Source organism: Melanerpes formicivorus, unplaced genomic scaffold (genome assembly GCF_026170545.1).
Source record: "Melanerpes formicivorus ecotype bairdi unplaced genomic scaffold, bMelFor1.0.p_v2 SCAF_255, whole genome shotgun sequence".
NCBI classification, from domain to species: Eukaryota; Metazoa; Chordata; class Aves; order Piciformes; family Picidae; genus Melanerpes; species Melanerpes formicivorus.
Genome location: NW_027142607.1, coordinates 235,904 through 248,990, shown reverse-complemented (window position 1 = coordinate 248,990; position 13,087 = coordinate 235,904). Strand labels below are relative to the sequence as shown.

At 57.2% G+C, this 13,087-nt stretch overlaps 1 protein-coding gene and 1 long non-coding RNA gene across 2 annotated transcripts; both read left to right on the top strand.

Moving 5' to 3' along the window:
• Nucleotides 1–1,481: 1,481 nt before the first annotated feature.
• LOC137458493 (uncharacterized) lies at nt 1,482–5,183 on the top strand. The gene is made up of 4 exons (XR_010991773.1): nt 1,482–1,980; nt 2,525–2,698; nt 2,943–3,102; nt 4,562–5,183. It is a non-coding gene; the product is annotated as an uncharacterized lncRNA (long non-coding RNA).
• A 1,079-nt stretch (nt 5,184–6,262) lies between these two features.
• On the top strand, nt 6,263–12,312 carry LOC137458500 (uncharacterized). The gene is made up of 4 exons (XM_068169974.1): nt 6,263–6,334; nt 8,706–9,661; nt 10,451–11,379; nt 11,746–12,312. Exons 1-3 carry the CDS (start codon nt 6,263–6,265, stop codon nt 10,467–10,469), a joined length of 1,047 nt encoding a protein of 348 aa, XP_068026075.1. The 3' UTR covers nt 10,470–11,379; nt 11,746–12,312.
• Nucleotides 12,313–13,087: the final 775 nt, after the last annotated feature.

Below are 13,087 nucleotides of genomic sequence, written 5' to 3'. Positions count from 1 at the left end.
TTGGGTGCCTCCAAAGGGGTTTTGTGGGCATCTAAGTTGGGGAATCTGGGGGGGTCCTGAAGGAGTTGGGGGGTTCTCCTCAAGCTATGAGCAGACACACAGACAGCTGTTAACGGACTTTCTTTGATCATTCCAGGTCTGGTGTGCTGGGACTGGCAGGACCTTCCTGAGCTGTCCACGTACAGTTTCTGTCGACACTCTTCAGCTCGTACATCCGGTTTGCTGACAGAGGGTGTGGGGTTTGTGGGGCCCGGCAGCGAGACTTTTCCAAAGAGGAGCTCTTCAGGGCAGCTCCAAGGTTAGGTTTGGATTCTCCTGGAGTCGCACACAGAACGAGTCTCACGATTCCAGTGGTCTAATTTCATAGCTGCATTTTCTTCTCTCTGCCTAGGTGACAGGACGACCTCACTAATGAAGAGAGATAGCCTGAGCTCTGCAGGAACCTTGAACCCAAGCAGCCAGTGCCTTCTGTGAGTACAAGCTGTCCTTGCTCAACGTGGAACTAGTTGAGAGCTGAAGCCAGACCATACCTTAATTCCCTCAGCTTCCTCTTCTGCAGATTAAACAGTCCCAGTTCCTTCAGCCACTCCTCGTAAGGCTTGTTATCCAGACCCCTCACCAGCTTTGTGGCCCTTCTCTGGACTCACTCTCTCACAAGGGGTGTCCTGGGGAACACCACTCGTGCCCGGCCGTCCACCGGCTGGGTTTAACTCTGTTCCCCACCGCTCTTGGGGCCCAGCCATCCATCCTGTTCTGCTGTCCAGCAGTCCCTTTGAAAAAAAATCCATCTGAAAAAAGAAGTAGCAGAGAAGGAAAGCTGAAGCTGCAAAGATTGCAGTCCCCTCAGTTCTGGTTGTAGCCAGGTGGGGGTTGGTCCCTTCTCCCAGGCAAGCAGCACCAGAGCAAGAGGACACAGTCTCAAGCTGTGCCAGGGGAGGTTTAGGCTGGATGTTAGGAAGAAGGTCTTCATAGAATAGAATAGAGCAGGTTGAAAGAGAGATTGGCCTTTGGAACGTGCTGCTCAGGGAGGTGGTGCCCAGGGAGTCACCATCACTGGAAGTGTTTAGAAAGAGACTGGATGAGGCACTCAGTGCCATGGTTTAGTTGATTAGATGGTGTTGGAATGGAATGGAATAGAATAGAATAGAATAGACCAGACCGAGTAGGAAGAGACCTTCAAGATCATCGTGTCCAACCTATCATCCAACACCACCTAATTAACTAAACCATGCAACCAAGCACCCTATCCAGTCTCCTCCTGAACACCTCCAAAGATGGTGACTCCAGCACCTCCCTGGGCAGCCCATTCCAATGGGCCATCACTCTCTCTGTGCAGAACCTCTTCCTAACCTCTAGCCTAAACCTCCCCTGGTGCAGCCTGAGACTGTGTCCTCTTGTTGGGCCCGGTGATGATCAAAGTTCTTTTCCAAGCTGCTTACTCCTGTTTGGTTTTATTCTCCTGCATGAATTGTCAGTTCAAAGCACTCGAGAGAAATGGTGTGATGGCTGTGCTGCAAAGCATCAGACTGGGGACCGAAAGACAACCTCCTGTGGATCGATGTACCGGGATATTCCAGGAACCTCTGTGCTGCCATAGACCTGGACTTAAACTCGTTCCAGATGCCGCGGTGTGTTCCACATGACAATCGCACTCGGCACGTGAAGAGTGGCCAAGAGACTTCCCTTGTTTCCTTTGTGGAAGGCTTTTGTGTGTCCCCCGGCCCCGGGGGCCGTGTTCCTCTCGGGCAGGCTGCGGACGAGGCTGCCCTCGGCAGCAGGCGTGCCGCAAGCGGAGCGGCGAAGCTGTGTTCCTGGCAGTTCTCTCTCCGCCTGGATCAGCACGAAGGTGCCGGCCGACAAGGACTTGCACTGACACAGGGTCAGAGAGCTGAGAGCACCAAAGGGTTTAATTGGTGAGAGCAACAGACTTGGTTGCTGCCACCCGCTGCTAAGTGGCCCCCTAATGGGGTTTGGAGGCAGGTAAAGGTTTCTTTTGGCGTGTGAAGGGGTTTTGTGGGCATCTAGTAGGGGTGTGGAGCCCCCTGAAAGGGTCTGGGATAGTGTCAGGGGGTTCTGGGCTGGTCCACCAGCGGGTCTGGGGACATTGGAAGCATCTGGGGGTACCTAAAGTGGAGCTGGGTGTTTCAGATGGGGGGTTTGGGTGCAACCAAAGGGGTTTTGTGGGCATCTAAGTTGGAGAATCTGTGGGGGTCCTGAAGGAGTTGGGGGGTTCTCAGTGAGGTTTTGGAGTCTCTATGGAGTCCCTGTTGTATCTTGGGTCTGCCGTGGGATTGGTAGTGACTGGGTGCTCCGGTTTTGGTGGCTCCAGGGCAGCAGGTACCCACAGGGCTGTGCCTTGCTTTATGTTCCCCAGCTGTGGGCCAAGCAGGAGCCCCAGGGGAAGGGAATTTCAGCATGTGGCGGGTGATAGTGGAGGCGACTTCCTGACAAAATGGCTTTGGGGGTTTGGTTAGGTCTTGTTTTTATGGTTGACTCACTCTTGCTTTCTTTCCTTTTTTTTCAGGGAGCTTAACTGCTTTGCCTGAGGACCAGTTGCAGATTTGTATTCGGCCTCAGCCACAAGCCCTGACACGGAGCGGGGTGCTTTGGTGTCAGAATGTGGAGCTGTTGGAAACCCAATTGCTCACTGAAAAAAAGAAAAGGAATAATTTGTCATAAAAAAATCCCCACAGTTCCTGTAAGCTTTTGAGTTCCTACTTAATAATATAAAGCAGTTTGTGGTTTGGTTGGTTTGGTTTTTTTCTTGTTGTGCTGCAAAGATTTTGATAGGAATTTCTAGGTATTAACTACAGCCAGAGCAAGCCTCTACTTGCCCTGGGAACGCAGTGAAAACCTTTTGGGAATTGGTTCTGCTCTGTTACTCCTCAAGCTATGAGCAGACGCACAGACAGTCGTTAACAGAGTTTCTTTGTGCATTCCAGGTCCGGTGTGTTCAGACCGGCAGGATCTTCCTGGGCCATCCGATTACGGTTTCCGTTGACACTTTTCAGCCCTTACATCCGGTTTGCCGACCGAGGACGTTGGTTTGTGGGCCCTGGCAGCGACAGTTTTCCAAAGAGGAGCTCTAAGGCCAGCTGCAAGGTTAGGTTTGGATTCTCCTGGGGTGCCTGTGCTTGAAAGCCCCCCAGAGGCCGTGCAGAGTGGTGCTCGCAGTAGCTCTGTGCAAGTCTGCCGTGGGCTCAGGAGGCCAGTATCTAGAGAGAGGGAAGGACAGAGACACTTCTAAGACAGTTTTAAAGAAATAATTATGAGAAGAGGCAAATTAATTCTGGGGACTCATGTGATATATCTGTTTAAGAGAAAAAAAAATGAAGGAGGTTTCTGACCATAACCAGGCTGACAAAGCACAGTAATGTGGTTTCCTATGGGATTCAACTCCTCCTGCATTGCACAGGACACTTCAACAGCTGTCCTGACGAGCTATAAGTAATGAACTTAATCCACCCTGTGCGAGCAATGGGGCAAAAGATTACAAAATCCATGTATGCAGTTGAGATGTGTTACGTTGGGACGCCCAGGATACAGCTCATCAAGCTCTCCTAGTGTTTAGACGCAAGATGGAAGAAGGAAGGGGGAAGACAGAGCAGAAGGTCTATTTAAATATGAAACTCCTAGGCTGAAAGAAAAGAAAAACATTTTAAAGAGCACTCAGTGAGACTCTGTCACCAGCATAGCTAATCACAGAATCACTGAGTGTTAGGGGTTGGAAGGGACCCCAAAATAGCATCCGGTCCAACCCCTGTGCCAGTGCAGGATCACCTGGGGCAGGTTTTGAATGTCTCCAGAGACTCCACTAACTCTCTGGGCAGCCTGCTCCAGGGCTCTGGCACACACAGTGAAAAGGTTTTCCCTTCTGTTCCTGCGGAACTTCCTCCTTTTATTCGTCGGACGCAGCGGAGCCGCTGGGTCGTGTTGCTGCGGCAAGGTGACCACCCTGTAGTTCAGGGCCTGGGTCTGTGCCTTCATGGCAGCCTGTTCCCTTGGCACCCTGTCAGCTTAACAGCCCTGTACTCGGGGCCTGTGTGACGAGTTGTGGAGCCCTCCATCCCCCTTCTGTCCCCAGCAGCAGCCCAAGGTCCCTGTAAGCAGGGCTGGGGAGGCTGCTTTAGGCAGCTGACAGGAACCAACCTTGCCTGGCCCTTAGGGGGCTGAGGTCAGTCCCTGGGCTCCTGAAGAGGTGGTGTTGCGCTGCTGCCAGGAGGGCCGGCCCGTAGGTGGGGCACGGGCCAGAGCCTGTGGCTCTCTGTGGGGCTTTTTGGGGGTGCTGCTGAGGCCTCACTCTGTCCTGTTGGCATCCTTTGTCAGGGTAGCCAGATCCTAGGCCCGATGTCTATCGTTAGCTCAATCGCAGAATTTCCTCGTCTGCTGTTCCTGTCCGTAAATTTTTGCCAGTGCTTCTGTAATAAAAAGGTTTTTATTTCTCCTGTAACTTGCAAGCTGGTGACCTCCTTAGGAGCACCACTGTGTTGTTCACAAAGTTCTTTGCTGTTGCAAAGCTGGGAGAAGTGTGAGGTTCAGCTGATGAAGTTTCTCTCTTTAGGAGTGTCTGCTCAGCCGTCCTCTTCCTGGATCTCGGAGCTTTGTCTCTCCCTGTTTGCGGTGCCCCGACAAGGACTTGTGCCGACACATCCTCGGGAAGCTGAAACCACCAAAGGGTTTAATGGGTGAGAGCAAAGCTCAGCTGTGTGCTGAAGCTGCAAACCTTGCCCAGAAGGCTGTCCCCGGCTCGGGGTGATAAAAAGAACAGGAGCGTAGCCGCTCGGCTGTCTTTCCTTCTGTGATGCCACAGGGGGGTGGGCGAGGATACAGCAGAGGAGCAGTGAGGGAGGGGTGAGGGCAGCCTCCCACAAAGGCTGCTTGCAGACCTGAAATGCCAAATGTTTGAAATGCCAGGACGTTCTTGGAGGGGAGGGAAAGCCCCGGGAAAGTGTAAGAGTGATTGTGAGGTGTTCCAGCAGAGGAACAGCGGTGCTGCTTATTGAGAGATTGCAGAAGGGCAGTGATTTGTGTGCAGAAAGGCCTTGACGTGACCCCCCTCTGTTCTGTAGAAAGGCTTCTAGAGGAGAAAAGCACATCCTGAGCAGAGCCACGGGGGGGTGTGGGGTGTGGTTTGAAACAGAAATAGCAACTGTCTCTCAATTAAAACAGTGGATTGTCTTTCATGTGTGTGTGGTGTGCTGTTTTTTCATTGACTGGAAAAAGCTCTGCAGGGAGACCAGCTGATCTGCTCCCGAGGCACAGCAGCACCGGACCTGCTGAGCGTTGGGGGCCTGTTAAGGAGGGTCTGCTGTCATCTGAAGTGGGCTTGGGGGTATGAAAGGGGAATTTGGGGGCATGTGAAGGGTTCTGGGAGCATCTAGAGGTGTCTGGGGACCTCTGGAGGGGCTCCTGGGTCATGTCTGGAGGGTCAGGGAGGAGTGGGGGGGTCTGTGCCTCAGTGTGGTTTCGGGGTCTCTGTGTCAGGTCCCCACAGCGTGTGGGTTGCTGTGTGGCACTGCTGGAGTCTCGGTGTCCCTAGCGCCGCTGACTCTTCTGCTCACTGCTCCCACCTTGTGGGCACGGCCAGGTACTGCTTGCTGTTGCCTGCTGCCAAGGGTGTGAGTGGCCTCTGAAGGGAGGCGCAGAGAGGTATTCTGGGGCGTCTAGAGGGGCTTTGTGGGCATCGAGAGGTGTCTGGCGGCCTCTGGAGGGTCTCCGGGGGTGTCTCTGGAGGGTCCTGAAGCAGCTGAGGGGGCGGGGAGTGGTGGTGCTGTGTTAGAGGTCTCTGGGGGGTTCCAGGTTTTGGGGTCCCCCAGGATTGGGGTGGTCTCACTCCGGTATTGGGTGTCCTGCAGTCCCAGGACCCCCCAGCCACATCTCCCCCGACATCTCAAGGCGAGCTGCGAGCACCTCAAGGGCCTTAGAGGGTGACAAAGGAGGTCTGGGGGCATGTAGACGGAAGTGAGGGCACCAAGACGGCACCGCTCTCCCCGTGACAGCGCCTGCCCTTCCCAAGACGGCGCTGCCCTCCCCGTGACAGCGCCTGCCCTTCCCAAGATGGCGTCGCCCTCCCCGTGACAGCGCTTGCCCTTCCCAAGATGGCGTCGCCCTCCCCGTGACAGCGCTTGCCCTTCCCTAGATGGCGTCGCCCTCCCCGTGACAGCGCCTGCCCTTCCCAAGATGGCGTCGCCCTCCCCGTGACAGCGCCTGCCCTTCCCAAGATGGCGTCGCCCTCCCCTTGACAGCGCTTTCCCTTCCCAAGATGGCACCGCCCTCGCCCCGTCGGCTCCGACCTAGCCAGCGTAACTATCGTCCCCTCTGCTTTCTCCGCTCCGTATCATCTCAGTGTAGACTCTGCTGCTCTCTGGAGTTGTTCTGTCCCTGCTGCAGGACTCTGCTATGGGTCTGAGGGTGGGCAGCAGCGAGGGGGGGGGGCGAGAAACATCAGCGGCGAGGGGGGGGGGTGGGTGTCGATTTGCCGCGGTCGGGAGCAGTCTGCTCACGAGCTGTTCTCCTGTCTCTCCCAGCTCTTGCAGGCTGACCCCAATGCCCCCAGACTCGCCCAGCGATCCCAGGGTGAACCCCGCAGCACCCAGACTCGCCCAGCGATCGTCACGTGATTAGGGGCCGCGCAAAGGAGGGGCGGGGAGCAGAGAAAGCGGCGGCGGCGCTGTGAGGGGATAGGAAAGGGAAAGGGTGGGAAGGGAGCTAGAGGGGAGGGGGAGCGGGGAAGAGTGCGCAGGTTACGTCACTGGAGGCGGGGCTAGCGGGCGGCAATAGAATGGCTAAGGGAGGGGGCGGGAACGAGAGGACAGCTGCGTCACAAGGGGGCGGGGTTTGAGTGAAATAGGATGGTTATGGAGGGGGCGGGGAAAGGGCTGAGGGAGGTTGCAGGAGGTGGGACTGGAGGACTGGAGGCAGGGCTGGAGAGCGACAATTGGATGGCTATAGGAGGGGGCAGGGCTGGAGGAGGGCAGCAGGATGGCTATGGGGGGGCGGGGAATAGCGCAGACTATGTCACGGGGGGCGTGGCCTGAGCAGCTGGGGCAGAGAGGCGATGGCTGCTGATTATGTCAGAGCAAGGGGGCGGAGCACCTAGGCGGGAGTTGGGAGGAGGGCACCAGGGCTGCCCCACGCGGTGACATCAGAGAGTGGAGTGGGGCCGCGGGGAGCGCGGAAAAGGGAGAATGGGAGGGGAGAGGAGGAGGAGGGGTGGGAGGGAGAGGCTGGGGGGGGTCATTAGTGGCCACCCAAGCTCGATACTGATCCAGACCGGTCCAAACCGGTCCAAGCCGGTCCAGACTGGTCCAAACCGGTCCAGACCGGGCCAGACCAGTCCAGACTGGTCCAAGCCGGTCCAGACTGGTCCAGACCGGTCCAAGCTGGTCCAGACCGGTCCAGACCGGTCCGGACCGGTCCAAGCCGGTCCAGACCGGTCCAGACCGGTCCGGACCGGTCCAAGCCGGTCCAGACCGGTCCAGACCGGTCCGGACCGGTCCAAACCGGTCCAAACCGGTCCAGACCGGTCCAAACCGGTTCAGACCGGTCCAAACCGGTCCAAACCGGTCCAGACCGGTCCAGACCGGTCCAAACTGGTCCGGACCGGTCCAGACCGGTCCAAACCGGCCCAGACCGGTCCAAACTGGTCCAAACTGGTCCAGACCGGTCCAAACCGGTCCAGACCGGGCCAGACCAGTCCAGACTGGTCCAAGCCGGTCCAGACTGGTCCAGACCGGTCCAAGCTGGTCCAGACCGGTCCGGACCGGTCCAAGCCGGTCCAGACCGGTCCAGACCGGTCCGAACCGGTCCAAACTGGTCCAGACCGGTCCAAACCGGTCCAGACCGGCCCAGACCGGTCCAAACCGGTTCAGACCGGTCCAAACCGGTCCAAACCGGTCCAGACCGGTCCAGACCGGTCCAAACCGGTCCGGACCGGTCCAGACCGGTCCAAACCGGCCCAGACCGGTCCAAACTGGTCCAAACTGGTCCAGACCGGTCCAAACCGGTCCAAACCGGTCCAGACCGGTCCAAACTGGTCCAGACCGGTCCAGACCGGTCCGGACCGGTCCAAACCGGTCCAGACCGGTCCAAACTGGTCCAGACCGGTCCAAACCGGTCCAAACCGGTCCAAACTGGTCCAGACCGGTCCAAACCGGTCCAGACCGGTCCAGACCGGTCCAAACTGGTCCAGACCGGTCCAAACCGGTCCAAACCGGTCCAAACCGGCCCAGACCGGTCCAAACCGGTCCAGACCGGCCCAGACCGGTCCAGACCGGTCCAAACTGGTCCAGACCGGTCCAAACTGGTCCAGACCGGTCCAGACCGGTCAAAACCGGTCCAGACTGGTCCAGACCGGTCCAGACCGGTCCAAACCGGTCCAAAACACTCCAGACTGGTCCAAACCGGTCCAAACCAGTCTACACTGGTCCAAACTGATCCATACTGTTCCAAAATGGTCCAGACTGGTCCAGACTGGTCCAGACTGGTCCAGACTGGTCCAGACCGGTCCAGACTGGTCTAGCCCTGGCTCCATACTGGTACATACTGGTCCCCCCTCTTTTTCTCTCTCCTCCCTTCCCCTTCCTTATTCCTTTCCCACCCTCCCCTCCCCTTTTGCCGCCCACCCCTAACCCCTTTCCCGCCTTTGCGCTTTCCCCCTCCCTCCTATTGGCCGCACCGCGCCAGAAGCTCCCTCCCCCTTTTAGCTTGGTGGGGGGAGGGGGCATGGCCAGCCACCCGCCTCCGCTTCACTTTCTCCCTCCCTTATTTGGGGGGGTGGCGTGGCCAGCCCCCCACCTCGCTTCTTCACTGCCCTCCCCTTGTGGGTGTGGCCAGCCGTCCTCCTCCGTTTCACTCTCCCTCCCTTATTTGGGAGGGGGCGTGGCCAGCCAGTCCCATCGCAGTGCACTCCCAGTCCTTCGCATTCTCTCCCAGTTCCCTCCCATTCCCATTCCACTACACCCAGTTCCTCCCTGTCCTTTCCCACTCCCTTTCCAAAACCCTTCCAGTGCCCTCCCAGTCCCTTCACTGTTCCCTACCAATTCCCTCCCAGTTTCCTCCCGCTCCCTCCCAGTCCCCTCCAATTTCACTCAGGTCCTCCCAGTTCCCTCCAAGTCCCCTTCCAGTTTGACCCAGGCCCTTCCCAGTTCCTTCCCAGTCCCCTCCCATCCCTCCCATTCCCTACCACTGCCCTCCCTGTCAATCCCAGTCCACCCAAGCCCCTAACAGTCCATCCCAGTCCCTTTCATTCCCTTCCCAGTTCACTCAGTCCCATCCCAATCCCCTCCCTGTCCCTTCCCTGTCCCTTCCCAATCCCCTTACTGTCCCATCCCACTCCATCCCAGTCCCTGCCAGTCCCTCCCAGTCCATTCACACTATGTCCCCTCCCTGTCCCTCCAAGTCCCCTACCATACTGTCCCACTCCCTTCCCATCCCCTCCCAGTCCCTCCCTGTTTATTCCTGTCCCTTACAGTACCTCCCAATCCCTTCTAGTCCTATCCCAGTATGGGAGGAGACCAGTAGGGACCAGGAGGCACTGGGAGACATGCCTGGACCAGCTGGAGGCATTGCTGGAGCCCTGGGAGACAACTGGAAGCAGCAGGAACTCAACTGGGAGCACTGGGAACAACTGGGAGACAACTGGGAGAGCACTGGGAGCACTGTGAGTATCTCCACATAACCCCCAGTGCCCCCCTCAGCCCCTCCAGACCTCCTCAAAGTCTTTCCAGAGTCTCTGAGTTCTTCCCAGTGCCATTCAGAGCCCTTCCCAGTACCTCCCAGTTAACCCTTATAGTTCTCCAGCGCCCCCTCACTCCCCCCAGTAACCCTCCCCCCCCAGATCTTTTCACAGCCTCCCAGTACCTCCCAGTGCCCCCCCAGAGCCCTTAACAGCCTCCCTGTCCTTCACAGTACTGTCCTGAGCCCTTTCCAATTCCCTCCCTGATCCATCCCACTCCATCCCAGTCCCTTCCAACTCTTTTCCCTTCCCATTCCCTTCTTAGTTCCCTCCCAATCCCCTCCCACTGGCTCCCCACTCCCCTCCCAGTCCCGTCGCAGTGCACTCCCAGTCCTTCCCAGTCTCTCCCAGTTCCCTCCCATTCCAGTACACCCAGTTCCTCCCTGTCCTTTCCCACTCCCATCCCAGTCTCTTCCCAGTGCCCCCCCAGTCCATCCCCGCCCCTCCCAGTTCCTCCCATTCCATCCCAGTCCCTTCACAGTCCCCAACCAGTCCCTTCCCCATCCCTTTCCAGTACCCTCCCAGTTCTACCTGCACTACCTGGCAAGAGCCCTGGTGGACAATTGGAAGCAGTAGCATCCCCACTGGGAGACAACTGGGAGCACTGGGAGCATGACCCAGGAATTCCCAGTACCCCCCCTCAGTCCCCCATTTCCCTCCCACAGCCCTTTACAGCCTCCCAGTCCATCCCATTTTCTCCTACACCTTTCCCAGTCTGGGAGGAGACTGGTAGGGACTGGAAGTTTCTGGGAGAGTCTGGGAGCCGTACCTGCAGCACCTGGAGTCAGACCTGGAGCCCTGGGAGACAACTGGAAGCAGCAGGAACCCAACTGGGACAAAACTGGGAGACAGCTGTGAAAGTGCCCTCTCAGTCCCTGCCAGTCCCTCCCAGTCCATTCCCACTATGTCCCCTCCCTGTCCCTCCATGTCCCCTCCCATACTGTCCCACTCCCTTCCCAGTCCCTCCCTGTTTATTCCTGTCCCTCCCAGTACCTCCCAATCCCTTCTAGTCCTATCCCAGTATGGGAGGAGACCAGTAGGGACCAGGAGGCACTGGGAGACATACCTGGACCAGCTGGAGGCATTGCTGGAGCCCAGGGACACAACTGGACCGCCCCAAAGTCTTTCCACAGTCTCTGAGTTCTTCCCAGTGCCATTCAGAGCCCTTCCCAGTACCTCCCAGTTAACCCTTAGACTTCCCCAGTGCCCCCTCACTCCCCCCACAGTAACCCTCCCCTCCCAGAGTCCTTTCACAGCCTCCCAGTACTCCCCACTACCTCCCAGTACCTTCCAGTAACCCCCAGTGCCCCCCTGAGCCCTCCCAGTTCCACCGAGGAAGTCCTTCCACAGCCTCCCAGTGACCCTCTGTACCCCACTGAGCATCCCCAATTCCTCCCCAGAGTCCTTCCACAGTCTCCCAGTACCTCCCCACTACTGTCCTGAGCCCCTCCTAGTGCCTCCCAGTCCTTTCCCAGTCTGGGAGGAGGCTGGCAGGGGCTGAGAGGCACTGGGAGGGACTGGGAGCCATACCTGCAGCACCTGGAGTCAGTTCTGGAGCCCTGGGATACAACTGGAAGCATCAGGAACTCAACTGGGAGCACTGGGAGGAACTGGGAGACAACTGGGAGAGCACTGGGAGCACTGTGAGTATCTCCCCATAACCCCCAGTGACCACTTCACCCCCTGCAGACCGCCCCAAAGTCTCTCCACAGTCTCTGAGTTTTTCCCAGTGCCATTCAGAGCCCTTCCCAGTACCTCCCAGTTAACCCTTATAGTTCTCCAGTGCCCCTCACTCCCCCCCAGAGTCCTTCCACAGCCTCCCAGTACCTTCTAGTACTTCCCAGTAACCCCCAGTTCCTCCTAGTACCTCCCAGTCTCACATAATCAACCAGGTTTGAAGAGACCTCAGATCTCATCAATTCCCTCCTATGTCTGCATCCCTATCCCCTCCTCACAATTAAACCATGGCTCCAGCTGCCACATCCAGTTCTTTTTTGGAACACCTCCAGGGATGGGGACTCCACCACCTCCCTGGGCAGCACATTCCAATGGCCAGTTCCTCTTTCTGGGATGAACTTTGTCCTCACCTCTAGCTTAAACCTTCCCTGGCACAGCCTGAGACTGCGTCCTCTTGTTCTGGTACTGGGTGCCTGGGTGAACAGACCAAACCCCACCTGGCTACAATCTGCCCTCAGGTAGTTGTAGAGAGCAAGAAGGTCTCCCCTGAGCCTCCTCTTCTCCAGGCTAAGCAACCCCAGCTCCCTCAGCCTTGCCTCACAGGGCTGTGTTCCAGACCCCTCCCCAGCTTTGTTGCCCTTCTCTGGACACCTTCCAGCATCTCAACATCTTTCCTAAACTGAGGGGCCCAGGAACTGGACCCAGAACTCAAGGTGTGGCCTGACCAGTGCTGAGCACAGGGCAGAATGACCTCCCTGCTCCTGCTGGCCACACTGTTCCTGATGCAGGCCAGGATGTATTTGGCCTTCTTGGCCACCTGGGCACACTGCTGGCTCATGTTCAGCTGGTGTCAACCAGCACCCTCAGGTCCCTTTCCAGCCTGGTTCCTATCCAGCTAGTCTGACCCCAGCCTGTAGCAATGCCTGGGGTTGTTGTGGTAATGTGTAGAACCTGGCACTTGCATGTGTTCAATAGCATGCCCTTGGACTCTGCCTGGAGGAAAGCAGAAAGTATCTATGGAAGGTTTCACGACAGGAAAGAACAACAGGCTGCTGACGACGGAAGAACGGTCTGATGATAAAGAAGAGCTGACTGCAGTAAACAGCCTGAAGCGCGAGACAGAAGGACGCTCGCCTCCGTGCTGGAGAAGCTCAACCTGCTATGGGATGAAGATAATAATGGAGAGCTGCATATCAAAGGAGAAAACTCAATTAGCAGCAGTGGTGCAAGAATGCCAGGGAATTGCTTAGCCTGCTTGGTTTTTCCTACATACACTGCTTGTTCTGTACCACTAAACAATTCCTGCTTCACCAACCAGGGAGTCCGTGCATGCTTTCCAAACTCTGCCCATCTGTCCAGCCTGTCAGGGTCCCTCTGCTGAGCTCTCCTACCTTCCAGCAGATCAACTCCTGCCCCCAGCTTGGTGTCATCTGCAAAGTTATTGATGATGGACTCGCTCCCCTCATCCAGATCATCAATACAGATATTGAACAGGATGGGACCCAGCACTGATCCCTGGGGGACACCACTAGTGCCCGGCTGCCAGCTGCATGTGGCACCATTCACCACCACTCTCTGGGCCCAGGACTCCAGCCAGTTCCTAACCCAGCACAGAGTGCTCCTGTCCAGGATGTGGGCTGTTCTGCTTGGCCAGGAGTTTGTTGTGGCAGACAG

Coding starts and splice junctions, on each gene's coding strand:
- LOC137458500 (XM_068169974.1), top strand. CDS start 6,263: ATGGCACCGCCCTCGCCCCGTCGGCTCCGACCTAGCCAGCGTAACTAT. Junction 6,335..8,705: donor CCCTCTGCTTTCTCCGCTCC/GTATCATCTCAG, acceptor TCCCCCTTTTAG/CTTGGTGGGGGGAGGGGGCA.